Source organism: Artemia franciscana, chromosome 7 (assembly GCF_032884065.1).
Source record: "Artemia franciscana chromosome 7, ASM3288406v1, whole genome shotgun sequence".
Taxonomy (NCBI): Eukaryota; Metazoa; Arthropoda; class Branchiopoda; order Anostraca; family Artemiidae; genus Artemia; species Artemia franciscana.
This window is the reverse complement of record NC_088869.1, coordinates 16,273,302-16,294,175: the sequence shown is the minus strand read 5'-3', so window position 1 is coordinate 16,294,175 and position 20,874 is coordinate 16,273,302. Positions and strand designations below refer to the sequence as shown.

The window sequence follows — 20,874 nt, the reverse complement described above, 5'->3', positions numbered from 1 at the left end:
ATTCAAATATTTAACAGGCATCAAAAGGTTTAAGAGATATTTAGCCTTCCGAGGCTAGGATTGTTGAATCCTAGTTTTTGACTGTTTGAAGACTTTACTATTTTGGGGATGATGGTACCATATATCCAAGTATCTTAAAATGCAGCCACGATGTTACAATAAACTTGGTAAAGAAATATGTTTGGTCTTAGCGGTCATAGAAGCTAAATTGTCGTATTTGAATAAAGAATTTTGTAGCCAAGTATACGATTTTGTATTAGCTCTGAGAGTACATAGCTGCGTGGCTCCTATGCCTGCTTAAGTAATTCAAATCGTTCGTCAAAATTAGCCGAATTAGAACAACCAGTTTTCTTCTTGTTGAACCAATTTGTACCGACTATTTTAGCCAATCAAGCTTATTTTGGCGAATTTCATTACCCAAATCTAATTTTCCAATTGTGGAAACTAGCTCAATCTGGTAACACTAATGGCAACACTTTATTTCGAATTACGGTTAATCTATATCGCCTAGCAGCTTTCAGTATACTATCCCGCTTCGAAATCTTGTATAAACACAACTGTGACGAAAGTATATCAAATAAAAGTAATCATATTCCGAGATCTATTCTTTTCGATTTTTCGCTTTTTGCTTTATTTTTTATCCCTTTGTTTATTATTTGGCTAATGTTATTACTATTCTGTGGTTGATTTCAGTATATATATATATATTTTTTTCTTTTTTAGAATGATCCAGAAACTTTGAAGAAAACGATAATCACTTTATTTGGTCCTTTGATGGATATTTATGCAAGTTCTGCTGATTGCGATGTGAAGCACAAGTGCCTATCGGTCATTGTCAAGATGGTTTTCTTCTCTCCTCCCGAGCTTCTAATGGTATGCTATTAATCTTCTATTTTCTTTTCAAACAAGAAGAAGTGCATGTTTGTCGTTTTTTATGTTAATTTTCTTGTTTTGCTCTGAAATCTAGGAGTCTGTGCATCAAAGTCTTTGTTTTCGGAATTTTTTACGGCAGTTGGTATTAACCAAGTGACATATAGCGATCGCAAATTCTGTCGGTCTGTCTGTCTGTCTATCCCGGTTTTGCTACTTCAGGCACTTCCAGGCAAGCTAGGACGATGACACTTGGCAGGCATATCAGAGACCAGACCAGATTAAATTAGAAATAGTCGTTTTCCCTTTTTTACCATCTGGGGGGGAGTGGGGGGCTGATTAATTCGTAAAAAATAGAAAAAATGAAGTATTTTTAACTTACGAACGGGTGGTGGGATCTTAATTAAATTTGATGTCTGGAAGGATATCGTGTCTCAGAGCTCTTATTTTAAATTCTGACCAGATCCGGTGACACTGGGGGGAGTTGGAGGGGGAACCTAAAATCTTGGAAAACGATTAGAGTGGAGGGATCGGGATGAAACTTGGTGGGAAAAATAAGCAGAAGTCCTAGATACGTTATTGACATAACCGGAACGGATCTGCTCTGTATGAGGGAGTTGGGGGAGGAGTTAATTCGAAAAATTAGAAAAAATTAGGTATTTTTTTACTTACGAAGGAGTGATCGGATCTTAATGCAATTTGAAGTTTAGAAGGATATCGTGTCTCAGAGCTGTTATTTTAAATCCCGACTGAATCTGGTGACATTGGGGGAATTCAGGGGGGAACGTAAAATCTTGAAAAACGCTTAGAGTGGAGGGATCGGGATGAAACTTGGTGGTAAAAATAAGCACAAGTCCTAGATACGTGATTGAAATAACCGAGACGGATCTGCTCTCTTTTGGGGAGGTGGGGAGGAGGAGGGTTAATTCTAGATAATTTGAAAAATGAGGTATTTTTAACTTACGAAGGAGTGGTGGGATCTTAATGAAATTTGATGTTTGGATGGAAATTTGATGTCTCAGAGCTCTTATATTAAATCTTGAAATTTGATATTTGGAAGGACATCATGTCTCAGAGCTCTTATATTAAATTTTGACCTTATCTGATGAAGGAGAAGTTGGGGGGGGGCGGAACCTAAAATCTTGGAAAATGCTTAGAGTGGAGGGATCGGGATGAAACTTGGTGGGAAAATAAGCACAAGTCCTAGATACGGGATTGACATAACCGGAACGGATCTGCTCTCTTTAGGGGAGTTGGGGGGAGGAGGTTCATTAAAAAAAAAAGAGGTATTTTCACTTGCGAAAGAGTGATCGTGTCTTAATGAAATTTCATATTTAGAAGGACGTCGAAACTCAGATCTTTTATTTTTTATCCCCACCGGGTCAAGTGTCATTTGGGGGGGGGGGATCTTTGAAAACGCTTAAAGAGGAGAGATCACGATGAAACTTGGTAGAAAGAATAAGCACAAGTCCAAGATAGGTGACTGACATAACCGGACCGGATCCACTCTCTTTGTTGGAGTTTGGGGGGGGGGGGAGTAATTCGGAAAAATTAGAAAAATGAGGTATTTGTAACTTATGAACGGGTGATCAAATCTTAATGAAATTTGATATCTACAATGATCTTGTGCTTTAAAACTCTTTTCAAATATCGACCAGATCCGGTGACATTGAAGGGAGTTGGAGGGGGAAGCCGGAATTTTCGGAAAATGGGAAATCGAGATATCTTACGAATGGGTGATCGGATCTCAGTGAAACTTGATATGTAGAAGAATCCTATATCTCAGATGCTCTATTTTCAATTCGAATTGGATCCGGGGACATAGAGGATTGGAGGGGAGGAACAGAATTCTTGGAAACCGGAAATCTTGGAAAACGCTTAGAGTAGAGATACCGGGATGAAACTTGATGGGAAGAATAAGCACAAGTTATAGATACGAGATTGATATAATTGGTACGGTTCCGTTCTCTTTGGGGGAGCTTGGGGTTGTTAATTTGGAAAAATTAGAAAAAAATGAGGTATTTTTAACTTAAGAACGGGTGACCGGATCTGAATGAAATTTGATATTTAGAAGGAACTCATGTCTCAGAGCTCTTATTTCAAATCCCGATCAGATCTGTTGACATTGGGGAGAGCTGTTGGGGGAAACCAAAATCTTGGAAAATGCTTATAAATGTCGTAGATACGTGACTGACGTAACCGGACTGAATCCGCTCTCTTTGGGGGAGTTAGGTGGTGGGGTTTAGTGCTTTGGCGAGTTTGGTGCTTCTGGACGTGCTAGGACGATGAAAATTGGTAGGCGTGCCAGAGAGCTGTATAAATTGACTTGATAAAGTGTTTTTCCCAATTCGAACATCTGGGGAGCTGAAGGGAGAGGAAAAATTAGAAAATTTGAGGAATTTTTAACTTGCGAGTGGGTGATCGAATCTTAATGAATTTTGATATTTAGAAGGATCTCGTGACTCAGAGCTCTTATTTTAAATCCTGACCGGCTATTAATTCTCTGATTTTCTTTTTAAAGCAATCTATTGATTCATAGAATTTTGCTAGAGCTCATACCATATGAGCTCTTGGCTCTTCCGACCTCGTCATAAGTGCCATATGAGCTCTTAGCTCTTGTTTTTTTTTTTTTTTTTTACTAAATTTTAATATGAATGGACGGTTACTTTTCTCGGCTCTTTTCTCAGTGTCCCCTTCGCTACTCCTAATAATATGGCTACATGGCTACATTATATAGTTACGGCTACGTAGATGACTACTTGTCTCGCCTCTTATCTCCGTGTTTCTTTTGTTGTTACTCCTAATAATATAGCAGGGCTTGGAATTAGTCCCTAAAGTCTCTTTTTTGGACTGAACTCCCTTCCAAGTCCCTTTTTATGCAGAAAGTACCTTAACTCCTCCAGAAGTCCCTAAAATTCCCTATTTGGGAGCATGGTATATTTGAAAACTGAAGCATAATAAATTTGAAACCCCCACTTTAGATAATATAAGGCTTCTCCAGAACTGCACTTGCTCTGGTCTCTTTGGTTTGCTTTTGTAGTTTAGAAAGAAGCAATAAAACAGCGAACTATGTCTGTGGTCAAAGTTTCTATTGTGTGTTGTAAATTTGGGCAGCTAATAACAACGCTAAATTGCCCTAAATGTTGGAGGGAATAGATGTGTCACATTGTCATACTGTTTAAGGATTAGGCCTGAGTAACATTGGCCTATAGGGCGGTTGGGATGGATCGGTCATACCATGGTAACGTTCAAGGATAGATAATGTCCTGTAACTTTATAATAAAAATGATAATAATATACTGCAATAAAAAGGCTTTTGCCTCTATAAAAATTTATTTTCTCTAATTAACTTGTCAATACTATTCTTGATAGAATAGGTAGAGTCATTCATAACCTCTTCTTGGGGGAGGTTGTTCCGTTCCTTGACTACTCAGTTTGAGGAGGTCCACCTTCCAACTTTTTTAATGAAAGTGCTATGTTTTAGCTTAAGGTTGTGTCCTCGCAGATTGTTTGTGTTGAAAAAGATTATTTCCTCTGGTCCAATGTTATTGTAGTACTTGTGCAATAACTTGAAAGTTTCAATAAGATTACCTCGGAGGAGTCAATGGGAGATGGAAGGGTATGACAGGTTCTCTAATCGTTCACAGTAGGTGAGGCCTCGTAGTTTTGGTACGAATTTTGTTGCTCTTTGCTGAATCTTCTCAAGAGCATCAATGTCTTTTTTGAGGCAAGGTTTTATTGTCGTGTGACTGTACTCAATGATAGTCTGAAGAAGAGACTTGAATGGAGTTGAAAAAACCTGAGGATGGTTTAGGTTTAAGTTTATACGAATAAGTCGTACTACTTTCGAAGCTTCGCTCACGATGGATTCGTAGTGTTGGTGAATTTTAGTTCACTGTCTATTGTTACTCCGAGGTCTTGCTCAAAAGACGTTTTTGGTATTAGACTGGTGTTAAAGCTATAGGTTTACTTGAAATTCTGTGGTCCAAGGCAAAGGTGGAGCTTTTGTTTATGTTGACCTCCATTTCTCACGTCCTCATCCAATCGGCTATCTTGTTCAAGTCGGTCTGCAGTTTTTTAATATCATTTAGGCATTTTCATAGGTCAAAAAAGCTGTGTATTGTCAGCATAGAGCGCGGTATCAGAGTTAACATTTTCAAGCAGGTCGTTTGCAAAAAGATTGAAGAGCAGGGGCACGATGACGTTGCCTTTTGGAGTACCGAGAGATACATTTGTCACAACTGTTCCAATGTCACCATCTACTTTTCCCCTCTGAGTTCTGTCTTCCAGAAAATTCGTGATCCAGCCAAGAGCTTTGCTCGTAATCCCAAGGTTTCTTGACTTTTGAAGGATTTTTTAATGAGAAACTTTATCGAAGGCTTTACTAAGATCAAGGTATATTGCGTCGACTTATATGCTTTTGTCGAGCTTTAGTCTCTAGGTGTTTTGTGTGAATGTTGATGAGTGTGAAGAAAGCTATGTACTTGATAACTGATGCACTTCAACCGATGCACGAAGCTACAAACAGTGAAGGAAAAAAAGGCTACAGATTAGAGTGTGCCTTTGGTCCTCTTTAAGAGATCAACTTGTTAGCCGCCATTCGGTGAGGCATTTCATGGGATATGCAACTGGTGAGGACATTGTAAAAAAGCTTATGTCTTGCATTGAAAGTGATAATCTATCACTTGAAAGACTAAGAATGATAAACAGGACTGGACTTAATGTCAATAGGTATATTTGTAAATGAATGCATTTAAGAAGAAATATTTCAAATGAGCTTATGAAATTTGGAACGTTTAACATCCATGCTGTGGACAACGCACTCATGAAAGGGTTCCAGGAATTTGGAGAGGAGTCATCCAACTGTTGTCATCTTGAGGCTTTTCTATCCTTGACTGGCCTGTAAGATGCATTATTTTTGAGAATGCCAGAAAAAGAAAAGTGTCGTTTCATTAAACACTTCTCAACCAGGTGGCTACCGTGGGGTCCTACTGTTTGCCGAGCGATTGATCAATGCCCGGTACTCTTGAAGTATTTTTTTGCATTACATGCCATCCAAGAAACATTTGAAGAATGTCGCGTCATCAGAAGAGTATCTCAAGATTGTAAGCAACCGAAAAAGGAAATATATTTTTGCAGAACTTGAATTCTTGTATTCATCATTTGAGCTTTTACGAAATTCAGGGCAGCATTTCAGAAGAACGTACCCCTTGTGCATGCTCTTCATGCTGATGTGAAAAACTTACTTTTCACTGTTTTGGCAAGACTTCTGAAACTTGACATTTTCATGTCTGGTGATGAAATTTCTACCAGTTTGCTCGAGAACTCGGACAACTGTTTGCAGGTAATTATCGCAGGTGAGCAGGTTGAGCTTGCATTAGATGCTCAGAAACTCACCTGGGCAGAAAGACAAGGATTCTGTAAAAGGACGTGAAGGTATTTCACAGCAGCTGCCTAACACTTCATCAACAACTACCCCATATAGCCTTCTTGAAGTGCCTAAGTGCCTGAATCCCAAGGAAAGGAAAAGAGCTAGAATCCTATCAGATATAGTTGTGTTCGTTTGATATATCCCAGTGGAAGTGTTTTGACAATATTAGAAGTGAATGGATATTTTTGCAAGCCAAACTCAGTAGAACCAATGCCATCTTCTTGGCATCAAATCTTCTCTATGAAGGATGCTTTTGGTGGGCAAAAGTATACACTTTTGTCAAAGCTTGTAAAAGCTGCATTGACATTATTGCATGACAGTGCTTACATAGAGAGGAGTTTTTCACTCTCGGAAAGACTTCTTCTGTTGGACAGAGCCTCCATTTAAGAAAGAGTCCTGAATGCAAAGCTGTTTGTGATTGACGAATTGAAGAAATGGAGGTAAACCCGAAAGGTTCCCTATTTCCAAAACGTTGTTGATTTTGGCTTGGTTAAAACACTAAGACTATGTGGAGAGCAAGTATCCCACTGGCTCCTATCCCACTGTGCCTTTCGTTATCACGTGCCTTTTATGGCTATATTATATTGATATATAAAGTGGCTACATGGATCGCTTCTTTTCTTTACCTGTATCTCAATGTGCTTTTTGTTACTCTTCCTAAAAAAAAAAAATAAAAAAAAAATGGAAATTAAAACAATGAAGATCGAGAATGGAGTTTTATAAGATCAACGAAAATACTGGACAAACAAGGCAAATACTTTGGGAGGACATCCGCTTCGCTTCTTCAGTGCTATAAGAAAAAGTTTAAAAGAAACATGTTGAAATTTTCTGAATGAGAAAGTGAAAGAGACAAACCTGATAAAAATAAAATGACAAAAACAAACAACGTGAAAAGCAAAAAAGAAAAAAAGATAGAAAGGCCTAAGTTGGAAGAACTAAAAATCCTAATAACGTGGATAAAACCCGTTGCAGATAAATTCAGAATTAACAGAATTAAATATTTTAAAAGCCAGAAAAAAACTAACTTCAAAAGCGAACTATTCACCAATATCCATGACTAACAAACGCCGCAAGTGTTTAAATGAAATCGAGGCTATGTTGAGTTATGTAAAATAAGGCTGTTTTTGCATTGACATAGAAAATGGTGTTGACTGATCTAATTTGCTTTCTTCCTAACAAAAAATAGAAATGCAATAACAAACTTTTTAATTGTTAGGACTCCTTTTTCTTAGTTAGGAACCTTGTTGGAGGACTTATCCTCCAAGTTTTCTTGGAAATTTTCGTTGAGCAATCTTATATTAAATGTAGTCCATGTTTTTTTTACATACCAAAGACTTGCTAGTTTTATTAGTGAGACCACAGAGTATCGTTAACATTTAAGAGTAGAATCTGGTGCTAGGTTCCAAGCAAAAAATTACCAAGGTCATCTAGCGTGTGACGTCATGGGGCCCAAAACTGCTGCTTATTTGTCTTTTTACTTTGTACGGTGGAAATATGTCTAGTTTATTTCCGCCATTTTTCATGTTGTAATGGATAGCCACACGAATAGTCTTTTTGTTGTTCTTTAATTTTTAGTTTTGGTTACGCTGTGTTGCCTAGTGAGTTCTTTGCGGTACTGAAACCGGCTGAAAAGTGGTAGGTTACCCTATTATTCACTCTAATTATTTCTTACTTTTTTAGAGTTTTTTGAAACCTCCTGATATGTCCGGACAGATAGCTACGATGCTATCGACAAATAATATCAACATCACTGTTCCAGCGTTGCAACTGGCATGCATCCTTTTAGAAAAACTTCCTAGAGAATTCAGAATTCATTATAGGAGAGAAGGTTTGCTACTATGGTTTTACTTGTATTTAATTCCTCTGTGTTCTTATAAGCACAAAAAAAAACATGTTGAGAAATATTTGCTTTTTGTAACAAGTTTTTCATATATTAAGAATATTTCCCGCGCGGAGGGAAGAACCCTTGTCCAGCCCTTACGCATCTCGCCAAAATCTCTTAATTTTTGTATTTTTAGAACAATTTTTTTGGAATAAGTTTCCTTATTATGATGATAACACATTCAGAGATACCTTCATTCTGGCAATTTAGTAATTTATAAATGACGTAAAATTTCTTTGGGAAATGATTCATTGACCAATTCATGAGAATTTTTTACATTTAAAAGTTACTAAGGTTGAAAACCCACTTTAGGAGTGTGTCTTAAAGCTTGTTCATGTAGCTTTAGTGTCTGATGACTCAGCCTGTTCAGCTCCGGTCGAATAAATGGCGTTAAGCTCCCTCTTCAAGCCTTTTTGGGGGCTGGAGCCATTTTGTCAAAAATAATTATAGGGTCTTTCATGTGTTATTTAGCTTTTTTTTTGTCTTGAAATATTTTTTCTCTGCATTTGATAACCACCTATACTATTGGTAATTGTATAATTGTTAACACTGACCCCATAAAATCAAGTAAATGCTGGATACGATCTGGCATGTACATAGATTGTTTCGGAGGGAATGGGCCCGAAAATCCCCTAACATTCTCAGTATATCCATCTGTAGCTTGTACTTTCGCTAAGAACGATCAACTTTAAGCTATATGTTCTTTCCGAAACAAATAATACTGTGACAAGCCTGCAGGTTGTAGTTTGCATCAAAAAGACAAGATACATACAACATTGTGTTTTTTAGTCTCATTGTGTCTCAGTTTGTGTTTAGTCTCTACACCATTGTATAGACTCATACACCATTGTGTTTTTTAGTTTCAAATTTATTCAATTTATCAAATTTATCCATTCGCCGAGCCAGAATTATAATATTACTTACGCTTTTTCTTGGGCCAATTATTTGGCAAACTTTAGTCAGTGGTCATCCCACTGGTGGCCAATTTGCTGAAACCTCCAACAGGCTCTAGATTGTGTTAACTAGCGACCATCGGTTTTTTGATCGCCCTTCTTTTCTTCTACGCCTTGTTGATAAGGGTTCAGTAAAAAGCATCTGTTGAATGAGCAGTCGTGAGGGCAACACAAAATTTCTCACTGAGATATCCAGCCCTTGGGGCAGCTGGGACACATTTACGTAGTAGCGATTATTATATTTGAATAGCATAGATGTTAAATAGACAGAGAAAAGACAGTCTATCAGTCCGTCTCCTCCCTTTTTCAATAGTATATTTATCTTTCTTTTTCCAAATTTTTCAAAAGCTCGGCAAATGTACCGCCAAATGTCCCTAACCTGGTAATTCGAATAATTTAAAATCTTGCACTTTTAGGTGGGCCAATGTGAAGAAAAATGTTCTGCCCGCCTCTTGCGAGTCCCTTTATATCAAACAATTATGCAATGAAATATGTAGACACAAGCACGTGTCAAGAATTATATCAGCCGAAGAAAGAGAAATATATGCAGAATTAATATGTTTCTTATTCGGACAAAAATGAATATTTGGCGAAAAAATATTAAGATGAATTATTTACTAGTTTCATACCTGTTTGCCTTCTTGGCTCTTGGCTTCAATCTGCTCGATAAATTTATTGCGTTTTAATAACTTAATTGTCAATTTAATACTTTTCATTTTAGGATAGTTTTTTGTATTTTTTATCGTATAGATCTTTACACAAAAGATATTGCCGCAAGAACCTGTAAATTAATTAGAATACCGATGTGACCGTAAGTCTAAATAGGGTAGGAAGGGAGGAGTGATGTGAAAAGCAAATTTTGAGCTTCTAACGAGTAGGATGCACTTATTCAAAGACTGGCCACATATTTCTGCAAATAAGTGCTTACAGGATTGACCAAAAATTGCATGGTTTTGAGTTGAATGGGGGTTGATTATTAATGGAATTAAACTAGATGGGGTTGAGTTACCCATAGACCATTTAAAATGTTCAGTGACAGTGAGCCTCTTCATTGTATAACTTTCCCCTGGTGTATAATTATTAATTCTCAAGTCAATTTGAGGCTTCTGGAATGGTCAAAATTCAGTCACACCTAATTCTTGCTACTGCTTAAGTATTTGCTTAAGTCAGCTAAGTCTGCAAAGTTTAGATTAAGGTACACTTATCACGGGGAGAACTTTGTCTTGAATTCTTGCCTTATTGCAACAATTCTGAAAGGTTGTTTTTGAAATCCTACTGTTTGGGAACTACCCCCTTATTTCTGATGAATTAGAAAGAATTTTGTCATTTTCTGTGTCTTCTTGAAGTTTACTGTCAATTTCAATTAATATCTAGCAACTTGAGAATTCTAAATGATTTGCAAATATTAAAAAAACAATTTTTGATGGGATTTTGATAAAACATGACCTCTTGATTATATATATATAAAAGGTAAATAAAAAATGTTCTTTAGACGATATTGGTGTTCTCAAACTAAAAATATATATGGCATTCGTCAATGGAGTGAATTTATTTTGTTGCAATTTTATTTATAAGGAAAAATTACTGAAAATTAAGGATGGGCCGTGGACCACCCGTACTATTCTTAATTCATCAGTTGCAGAATCAGATGTGAGCAGCGTCGAAAAAAAGGAACACTATTGTTTTAATGCTATTTTGGTTATTCCTAAACACGGTTATTTGGCTAAGAGAGATTCTATCTCGTTCATGTGTTGTTCATGTACACTGCATCCGTTTTATTTATTGAAATGTACGATCTTCCACTTCTGGAAGAATGCTGTCAATGCTCTAGCTTCTCTGCTTTTAGGGGTTATTTACCAAATGGAAAAGCTAACCGAATCTTCCAAAGCGGCTATTCCCGTTGTTGATCAAGGAGCGTCTGAGAATAATAGTGTGAATGCTACTAATGCGTCGAATTCGAACACATCGGCTGGACCAAGCGTATTAAAATTATGTGGCTCAAGTGATGACGAGGATGAATCTGTAACTACGTAAGCAGCACGAATTTTTTTTATTTTGACTTATTTTTTGTTTTTAGTTTATTTTTTTTTTATTTTACTTATTTAAATTTTTTAATTTTTGACTTCATTTTTAAAAAGATTAGATTTTTATTCAGTCTGTCAAAAACGTTTTTATTTATTTTTTCGTACTTTATAGTTAGGTTTTAGTAGTTTTGGATGGAGGAGGAGTGTCTGTAGCTGTGTTAATCTCAGGCAGCATTGTGCTGCAGTAAGTTTTTAGTGGTAGTAGTTTATGCCCAAATTGTTCAGATCAAAATGATCAGTAAGCCTGCAGATATCAGACAATTTTTGGAGAAAAAAAAAAAACCTGTATCCGGTTTAATATACCTGCAAATAAATGTTTAATCTTTCCTTTTTTTCAAATTTTTATAGGGGTAGGTACATCATGATGATCTTTATATCGCTGCTGAGCTAATTGCATCTTTAAGTTCAGAGATGTCACACCTTGAGAGCAAAATTATCACCCGAAATTTTAAGATGCTCTGCCCTTTTAACCTGATTTCTTCTGCTTTTGTGAATGGTTTTTATGAATGCTCTCAACGATCGTCTGTTACTTAACAAACAAATATTCAGTTTTATCCTTTTGGCCATCAGCGCTCTTCCTGAAAAGGAAATTATCCTGCAAGCAAAACTGTAATGTCTCACTTACCCTTCTGCAGCCCATGCTTGTCTCTTAAAAATGGCAAAGGACATAAATGAAAAATTAACGAAAGTTGTTGAAACTCAAAGAACGACATATTATGGAATAGTTGTTTTGGGCTTTTTATAGACGGGGCACAGTTGGTGTTGGAAGACAAAACTGGCCTTCAAGCACTAATAAAAGAGAAAAACACTGCTCTCTGGACACACTGCATGCTCCACGGAGCAGCTCTTATCATATGAGTAAGTAACTTCACAGTGTTTTCAAAAAATTAACGATAGTTATAACTACTTAAAAAACAGTCCGTTAAAAGTTAAGTTTTTTACAGAGCTCTGTAAAGATATGGTAGCTGCTTACACCTCATTTTGTACTATTGTGAAGCACGCTAGCTACGTCGTGCAAAAGTAATTCAGAGGGTAATTGAATGTAATCAAGAAATAGCAATGTTTCTCAAAGAAAAACAAATGAGGACGCGAATATGTTCAGGGATAATAATTTTATTATTGAACCTACCTATTTGCTTGAAATTTTAAAAATTGAATATTGAGAAAGAATCGATACAAGGGCCACAAATGCGTCGATTGATTCCAGAAGATAAAGTGAAAGCATTCATGAAAATTAAATATTGGGAAAGAATTGATGCAGGGGCCACAAATGCTCGATTGATTCAAGAAGATAAGGGAAAGCATTCATGAAAGTTAAAATTGGGAAAGAATTGATGCAAGGGCCACAAATGCATCGATTGACTCAAGAAAATAAAGTGAAATCTTTCATAAAAATAAAGTTATGGAAGAGAAAAATAGGTTTGACATATTTCTGCTTACAAATTTTTGTACGCAAGACAATATAGAAATAACAGAAATATGTTTGTTGAACACTTTGTCAAAGGTAAAGAATATGACATTGGAAATTACGGTCTCTACCGGCTGTGCTCTTCTCTGTTGCATGACCCTTCGCCCCATGGGATTGAAATGGGGGTTGGGGATCAGCCATCCTGTGCTTTCGCACACTCTTCCTGTTTACCTTCCTCGGATTTCTCCAGATACCCATTTAGAGCTGGGCTGAGCTTACAGAGTCATGCCACTGACCCCCGTTCCAAAACAAATAACCTGGGACATCAGAACCTGAATCCTTGTCCTCGTGGACAAAGGATTTCAAGTCTCGCGTGGATACCACTCGCTAGTCAAGTCAGTTTTCGAATTATTTTTGACCGATCTTGATTTTACGAAATATGCTTGGATACAGAATCCATTTATTGACGAAGATGACGAACTTGAATTAACAAGTAATGAGAAAGAAAATTTGATTGAATTATTGTGACGCTTCTTGAAAAAAAACAAAAAAACAAATTAACACTGTGTCTCTGTTCAATTTTTGCTGAAAATTAGGAATGAATATAATATTTTGTCAGATAAAGCTTTAAAAGTATTGCTGTTGTTCACAAGATCTTATTTATACGAAAGGAAAATTTCTGCACTAGCTTATATGAAATCGAAGTAGCTTGCCTGTTTGGTTGTAGAAAAGGAGCTTCGTATTGGTATTTCATCATTTATATATTTAATATAAATTTGCGCTAATAGGCAAGCACATCCATCGCATTAACAGACAATAATATAAAATTGTTATTCGTTTTCTTTGTTTATAAAAGTTTGTCTTAATAACTTTGTTAGTACTAAATTTTGTGTTTGTATTATTTTAAGAAAATTGAAGGAAGGTGCCATATGGTCAAATATTTTTTACGGTGCTGTGGTAAAATGAAGTTTGAAAAACAGTGCCGTAAAGGGGTACCCAGAGGACTAGAAAAATTCTGAATCTTAAGCAGCATCTTAAACAGTAATAAAACTTTAATTAAAGACTGGGTTTTCTTCAGATTCATTTCGAAATTTTCGGAAAGTAGAATATTTTACCCTTCTAGAAAGAAAGGGTTTAGTCTAATTGAAAAATAAATACATTATTTAATTCTTAGTTGTTGCAGATTATGTGATATTTAGTGCCGCGTTAGTCTGATGACTTGTCTGTCAATATGAGGCAATTAGTCCCGTTCTACGGTGAAAATTTCCCAAATAAACCTAGGTTGCCTTTTTACCGCTTATTTTATCTTCTTCCCGATATAAAGCAACAGAATATATGCGAATACAACTGATTTTCTTTTAAGGTTTTGTGGTTGAAGATTTTATAGGATTACCCTAGATGGTGTTGCTTATATTTTTTCTTTCCTCAGTGATAAACTTAAGATTCGTTTCTCATCAATTCCTAATGCTCATTGGCCGACTTAGCTCAAGAATAGTTGTTTTATATGTTCAGCAATACACTAATTTTCATTGTTTTGTGTAATGATTAAAGCGTGTATTGTTTTTAGTCAGTCTTCTGAACCCAGAATATGGCATGATGCCTAGAAATAACTCGAAGAACGTAACCTAACTTTGAAAGCAGAATTGTCGGATAGGGTGCATTTGCACCATTTGGGCGCTATTTTCAGGCAGTTGCATGTCGATTTTTTTCAATTTGGTGTATTGCACCGATCTGTTTTTGTGGAAAATTGTTCATTCGCTACATTTTCACAAAGAAAAGGGCGGTTTTGTAACAGAACTATATCATTTTTTTCTTCTTTGTTTTACCTCCTAGATTTAATGCTAAATTATTTTACAGTTATGTTTCATGGTCTAAAGAGCAAGGAAAAGGGATGACTTCAAATGAAATAGATCAAACCATCCCCCCAAAGGGTAAGTTTTTTCATGATTACCGATTCTCAAGAGATTATGTCGGGGTACAAACGAGCCCCATATTGGATATTTCCACCCCTTTCCTCCCTCCCTAGATAAATACCGGGTTGAATCCTCTTAATTAGTTTTTTTATAAATTCAAATTCAAATTCAAATTCAAATTCATTTTATTTAAAAAACATTCGACGGACAGAGCCGATTATTAGTTTTTATTGTCATACACACACAAAAATTCGTCGACAAGTCAAAATTAACATTCACAAAATTAATAATATATACAATTAACAATAATAATTGTCACATAAACACGAAAATAAGTCAACAAATATACACAAAATTATAATAATACAATTAACAACAATAATCCGGATTAAAAAGTCGATCCAGCATTAAACAACTTAACAAACGAGGGCACAAAACTAAGCTCATAACGAGCATGTGACACAGTCACAGGTTGAAGTTTTGGTACAGGCTCTGCAACGGCCCTGAGTGGCCTTACCCGTGCCGGTTGATGTTGGGGAGGAAGGATATTCCGGTGTATAGGGCTGGACAAAATTTTATTACCAAAGGATAGGGCTAGTTTTAAACGACGAGATTGAAGGGTTTGAAGTTGAAACTGATTAAGGAGGGATATGTACGGTATTTTTGGGGCTTTTGAGATTACTAGGAGGGCACGGTATTGTACCCTCTCAACCCGGTCCGACTGTTCCCTAGTCAGCCCGAAATGCCATACAGGGCAACAGTATTCAAGTGTGGAACGTATAAAAGAGAAATAGATGCGTAGGAGGTGTGGTGCAGGGATTCCATGGCGAGCCAACAACTTTAGAGACCTGATGGCCAAATTAGCTTTTTTTAACATGCCATCAACATGTTTATTCCACTTCAGATCTGAAGTGATATGGACGCCGAGCAGTTTAATTTCGGTCACGTGACTGGCGCTGGGAATAGGTGGATTAAAAACTGGCGCAGATTTTAAAAAAGAAAATGTTAAAATTACAGATTTATCAAAGTTGACAGTCATTTTGTCCACCTTTGCCTCTTGACATATATCTTTCATTAATGAACCTGCTCTGCTTGGTAGGTTTTTCCGACAACATTCAATGAGCGACAGATCGTCGACATACTTCCAGCGATCGTCCAGTGTTGTTGCCAAATCATTTATTATAACAAGAAACAAAAGTGGTCCCAAGAGGGTACCTTGGGGAACTCCACAAAAAATGGGCAGTGGGTCTGAGTAGGTGGACTTATATTTTGTCCGTTGACATCTACCAGAAAGAAAACTAGCAATTAAACGTACAAGGAATGAATCTACACCTAGTCCAAGAAGTTTTTTTACAAGAATTTTGTGGCAAATTAAATCAAAAGCTTTTCTTAGATCTATTGCAATAAGATTAATCCAAGAATCTGGTTCATCGAGTTTTTGCAAAATACTGTCAATTATACTTACTAAGTAATGAGATGTAGATGTGTTTGGCATATTTCCAAACTGCCTTGGATCAATTTTGTCCAGAATACGGTCTTTCAGCCATGCTGCAACAAAACTTTCATACACTTTGCTAAAAATGGGTGTCATAGTGATCGGTCGGACACCCGAAAAATCATTGGGCGCATCTTTTTTTGGTATTGGTGTAATGAACCCATTTTTCCAAATTGATGGATACTCACCTGTTTTTGTCACCTGATTAAAAAGGAGTGTTAGGGGGCCACTAAGATAATCTGGAAATGCTTTGATGAGATCAATGGGAATATCTACAGGGGTAATGCTTGTTCTTTTAAGCCTTTTTAATTTGAAAAACACCTGGGACTCTGATATCAAAGGGAAATCAAAAGACTCAGGAAGAGGGGTGGGTATTCCCACGCTCAGCAAAGGCGGGAGGGATTGCACAATGTTACCCAGATGTTTATTAAGGGAGTTGGCTGTTACGACGTCATCTTCATCAATGCCAAAATCGACTCCTTTTTCCACCTTGCCCGTCATCCTTTTGATTCGGTTGTACCACTGGCTTGGTTTGGACTCAACAGATGATTAACTTTACGTTCTACATATTTGTTCGCGTGTTTTCGAGTGACTTTTCTTAGTTTGTTTTTCAACCTGTTGGCTTGTTGGGTATTACCTTGACGGAAAAGCCATCTCTTTTCCATTACCATTTTCTTAACTTCTTGTGTAATATATGGTCGATCTGACGAGAAACGTTTTGTTGACTTCTCAGGAAAACAGGCCTTGTAATTATGAAGCAAAGCTTCTTGGAAAATAGTAGCTTTTTCGTTGCTACTTTTAGCATCTTGGAATTTTTCCCATTTCTCGCAGCTTAACCATTGGCCAAAAGTCAGAAGTCCCTCACTTGTGATTGGTCGACTGATAGTTACAGTTGTAGTGTAATCGATTTTAATGGAACAGGTGGGGTTAAGTTCAAGAGAAAAGTGATAACTTCCTCCAATTGGAGCCCCGGTCGTAGGTATGTTGTAAAATTCGTGCATATTTGTGGAAATTCGGTCAAGGGAGGTGCCACCTTTGGTTGTGGGAAAATTGACGAGCTGCTTCAGGCCGATTCCGGCGTCCAGGTGATGGAGCTTTAATTCATTGGCATCGCCCATCATGAAAATTCCGCATGATGGGTATTTGCCCAAAACAAAATCCGAACTGAGCTGTAGCTTTTCTACGAATGCTTGGCGGTATTCACTCGTCTGACCCGGCGAGTAATAATACACGCAGAGAGCAATACCAGTGAATTTCCGGGGGAGACGTCGTGGTTTTAGAATGACCCACATTATTTTGTCGTACTCAGTTAAAAAAGGGACATCAAGTCTAGCTGCTTTAAAAATTTCATGGGCATAAATAAGAACTCCGCCACCTTTTTTCCCCAGTGGATGGTCATCAGGTCGTATTTTTATAAACTCATCAAAACCACCTATTTTCAGGAGTTCTGGGTTTTGTCGATGAACTTCAGAAACCATTAGGACAGATGCCTTTGTTGCCTGAGCTAGACTTTCTAACTCAGCCACTTTATCAAAATTTAAACTTTCAGCATTTGCGTAAATAAACCTAGGGAAGGAAAAAACATCAGAATTATAATACTTTACCTTAGTGGTGTTTGATGTTCTTGTTGTAGGTCTTTGTAAGAATATGTTATTTCCCTGGTGGGTGAGGCTGTCATCAGGATTACCCATACCAACCAGGGGCTCAAATTTATTCAGTACTGGAATTTCGGCTGAAACGAAAGAAATTGTGTCCTCGCCATTGGGGGCTGTGAGGGTGGACAGGAGGGGGGAGGTACGGGGATTTGAAACACTGGACTGAATAAGTCCGAATAGAGGGGGCACTTGCCCCGGGTGCAAAAATTTTAGGGGCGCTAAATTTCCAATAAATAATCTAATGGTTATAATCATTTTGTTATTTTGGAAATTAAGTTTTTCATGAAAATAGAGGGCACATTAATAAGTGAAAATAATTAACTAAATGTTAATCAAGTTTTATTTGATTAATAAAATATAAAATAACTAAATAATTAACAATGAATCAATAATGAAAGTGTTTAAATAATAAATTGAGAAAATAAATTATTACTTAATTAATAAATTGAAAATAATTGCTAATAAACTAAAATTTTGTTAAAATTTGGCCTAAAATTTTGTGGATGAGGGGGGGGCATTTAAGTATCTTACGGAGAGCAAGAGTGGCTAGCACCGCCACCAGTTTTGATCCCCGTGTGTACACCTCGTATCTGACACCTTGTTTTAAATTAAATAAAAAAAAAAAACAAGTTTTTTCAACTGAAAGTAAGGAGCGACATTTAAACTTAAAACGAACAGAAATTATTTCGTATATGAAAGGGGCAGCTTCCTCATCAACGCCTCGCTCTTTACGCTAAAGTTTGACTCTTTCTCTCAACTCTTCTTTTTAAAACAGTAAAAAACAACAAAGTGTTGGCGAAACAGAAATATTGGCAAAGTATTTATTTAAGTAAGATTTATTGGTAATAAATCAAGGAAGTATTGGCCAAACAAATGGGGAAATTAGTTCCGATTTTTGACACTGAGTTGACAGTATTTCTGTGTATTTTTTTATCCTGTGGGCATTAAATAGCTTAAAGATTAATGCTTTTTTGGTTCTTTTTTTTGGTAAATTTAATTGCCAATTTTTACCACTAAGTTGCCAGTGTTTTTCCTTTTCTTTTTTTTATGCTCCTGTTATTGTCTTGTGGCTAATTGATATTAAATGGCTGTGTTTTGTTCATTTTTTTTTCTTATGAAAAAAAAAATGAGTAAGTCTTATTGGCTAAGTATTGGCGAAAAAAAAAATATTGGCAAAGTATTCATTTAAGTAAAATTTGATGGAAAAATTATTTACGAAGAAATATTGGCCAAACAAATGGGGAAAGTAGTTGCCGATTTCTCCCCTAAGCTGCCACTTTTTTCTTGTTACAGCCTTGTGATTATTGGGCATTAAATCGCTAGAATGTTAGTTTATTTATTTCTTTTCTCTTAGAGAAAAAACAAAGAGTAAGATTGACTGCTAGAACGTCCACTGGAGGAAGACGCAAGACCCCTCAGCCAACTGTTAGTGGGAAGAAGTATTTGCAAAAGCAGAAGGACAAATTAGTCGCCAATTTTTTTGTTGGGTTAGGCGGCAGAGGTGGCAAGAATGATGAGGGTGCCTCATCCAAAAAGGTTTGTTGCTTAATAAAGTAGTTATAGTTGTATCTATGAACGGTTGGGGGAGAAGGGTTATTCGGAAGAAGTAGTTTTCTACGTTTTTTTTTTGGGGGGGGGGGTAAATTTAATTGCCTTTTTTTACCGCTAAGTTGCCAGCTTTTTTTTCCAATTTCTGTTGTAGTTATAGTTATAACTATAAACGGGTGAGGGAAAAGGGTTATTTGGAAGAAATACTTTTTTCTAACTATTGTGGAAGGGCCTCTTCAGTGAAAAGATTTGACTAGTCCCCTCCTTATAAAAGCTCCCAAGTTCTTCTGCTAAAATTAGGTAGCCAAGGAGGAAAATTAATGACAATGCATCTTCCAAAATAGTTTCTTACATGCTTGTGCTGTCATTGTCTGACCTGCACATGGAAGAGACGGGGTTTTCTCTAGGAGTTCTCTTTAAGTGCTCCTTTCTCGTAAAAAAATTGACTAATCTCCTCCCTTCATATCCGACAGGTTCTCCAGTTAAAATTAAGTAGCAAACGAGGAAAAGGTGATTGCAGTGCTTCCTCCAAAATTATTTCTTGCATGTTTGTGTCGCATTATCAGATCTGCACATGGAGGGGACAGGGATTCTTCTAAGGGTTTCCTTTCGACCACAATCTATTATTTGGTCAACAAGTTTTTTTTTCTCGAAATTCTGATCTTTTTTAAATTGTAATTATTTTTTAATTCCAAAAAAATAATAGAAGGGGTGATACTCATCCTCAGCTACTATTGAAATGCAAGTGAAAAAAAAAAAAATATACCTTAATGTAGATGATCTTGTCAACGTACTGAAAAAGTTAGCTTAAGACCAGAAACCTGAAATAATTAAATGACTTATCTCAGCTTTCTTATTGTTGTTGAAGAAATAGCAAATGTCTGCATCACTCAGGGACTATTAAAAATTACGCAACTTATTCAGGGGGGGGGGGGGGCTTAAAAGGGTATGGTAGAAAAGAAAAAATAAAGTATCATATGTATTATAGACTAGTTCATAATTTTTCCGTTGCGATGAAGTCGTTAAACCGATTTACCTCCCCTCCCCAATACAGAATTTATCCTCATAAAGCTTGAAACTCTTCTGACAAGTGTATGAATAAAAAAAAACCTACCATACCCTTTCTCGATCTCGCTCAATTTGGTTCAAATGTAAATTCATTTCATCATCTTTGACGATATGGTGGTATGGGTATCTATTAACAATATTAACGGAAAGGGTGCCGCAGTTTAAAACCGGTTAAAGTTGCATCTCAGAGTGGGTAGTTGGTGAGTGTGGCACTGGATTATGAGAGAGGACAATTTAAGTACTTTTGGTCTTTTCTCTCTTATTATTTTTAACAGTTTAAGGATAACAGTTTAAGGATAATTACGAAATCGTCAAATCAACTGGGATCGATGCGATTCTCACTAAATTATTACAAATGAATGCTAAGCTAAAGCAGATCCATGAAATTTTCCACTACTTTAGTGTTTCTGGAAAGATATCCCAGACCACCAAACCTGTGTGCTTTGCCACTTGGCTTGAACGAACCGTACTTCATGGCTCACTTACGAGATCTTTAGCATTTCTCGTAGCATATCCGTGATAAAAATAAATTAAACGGAAAAAATATTTTAAAAAATCAGGTGCGAA

The 20,874-nt window shown here is 36.6% G+C and overlaps 1 protein-coding gene across 2 annotated transcripts in view; it reads left to right on the top strand.

Moving 5' to 3' along the window:
* LOC136028904 (E3 ubiquitin-protein ligase TRIP12-like) overlaps positions 1-20,874 on the top strand; it is a 131,842-nt gene that overhangs the window by 63,060 nt on the left and 47,908 nt on the right. For both annotated transcript variants that reach the window (XM_065706862.1, XM_065706863.1), the window contains exons 14-18: positions 724-873; positions 7,982-8,129; positions 10,983-11,166; positions 14,486-14,559; positions 19,046-19,227. In XM_065706862.1, coding sequence (XP_065562934.1) covers positions 724-873; positions 7,982-8,129; positions 10,983-11,166; positions 14,486-14,559; positions 19,046-19,227 — 738 coding nt within the window. The remainder of the gene's footprint in view (positions 1-723; positions 874-7,981; positions 8,130-10,982; positions 11,167-14,485; positions 14,560-19,045; positions 19,228-20,874) is intronic.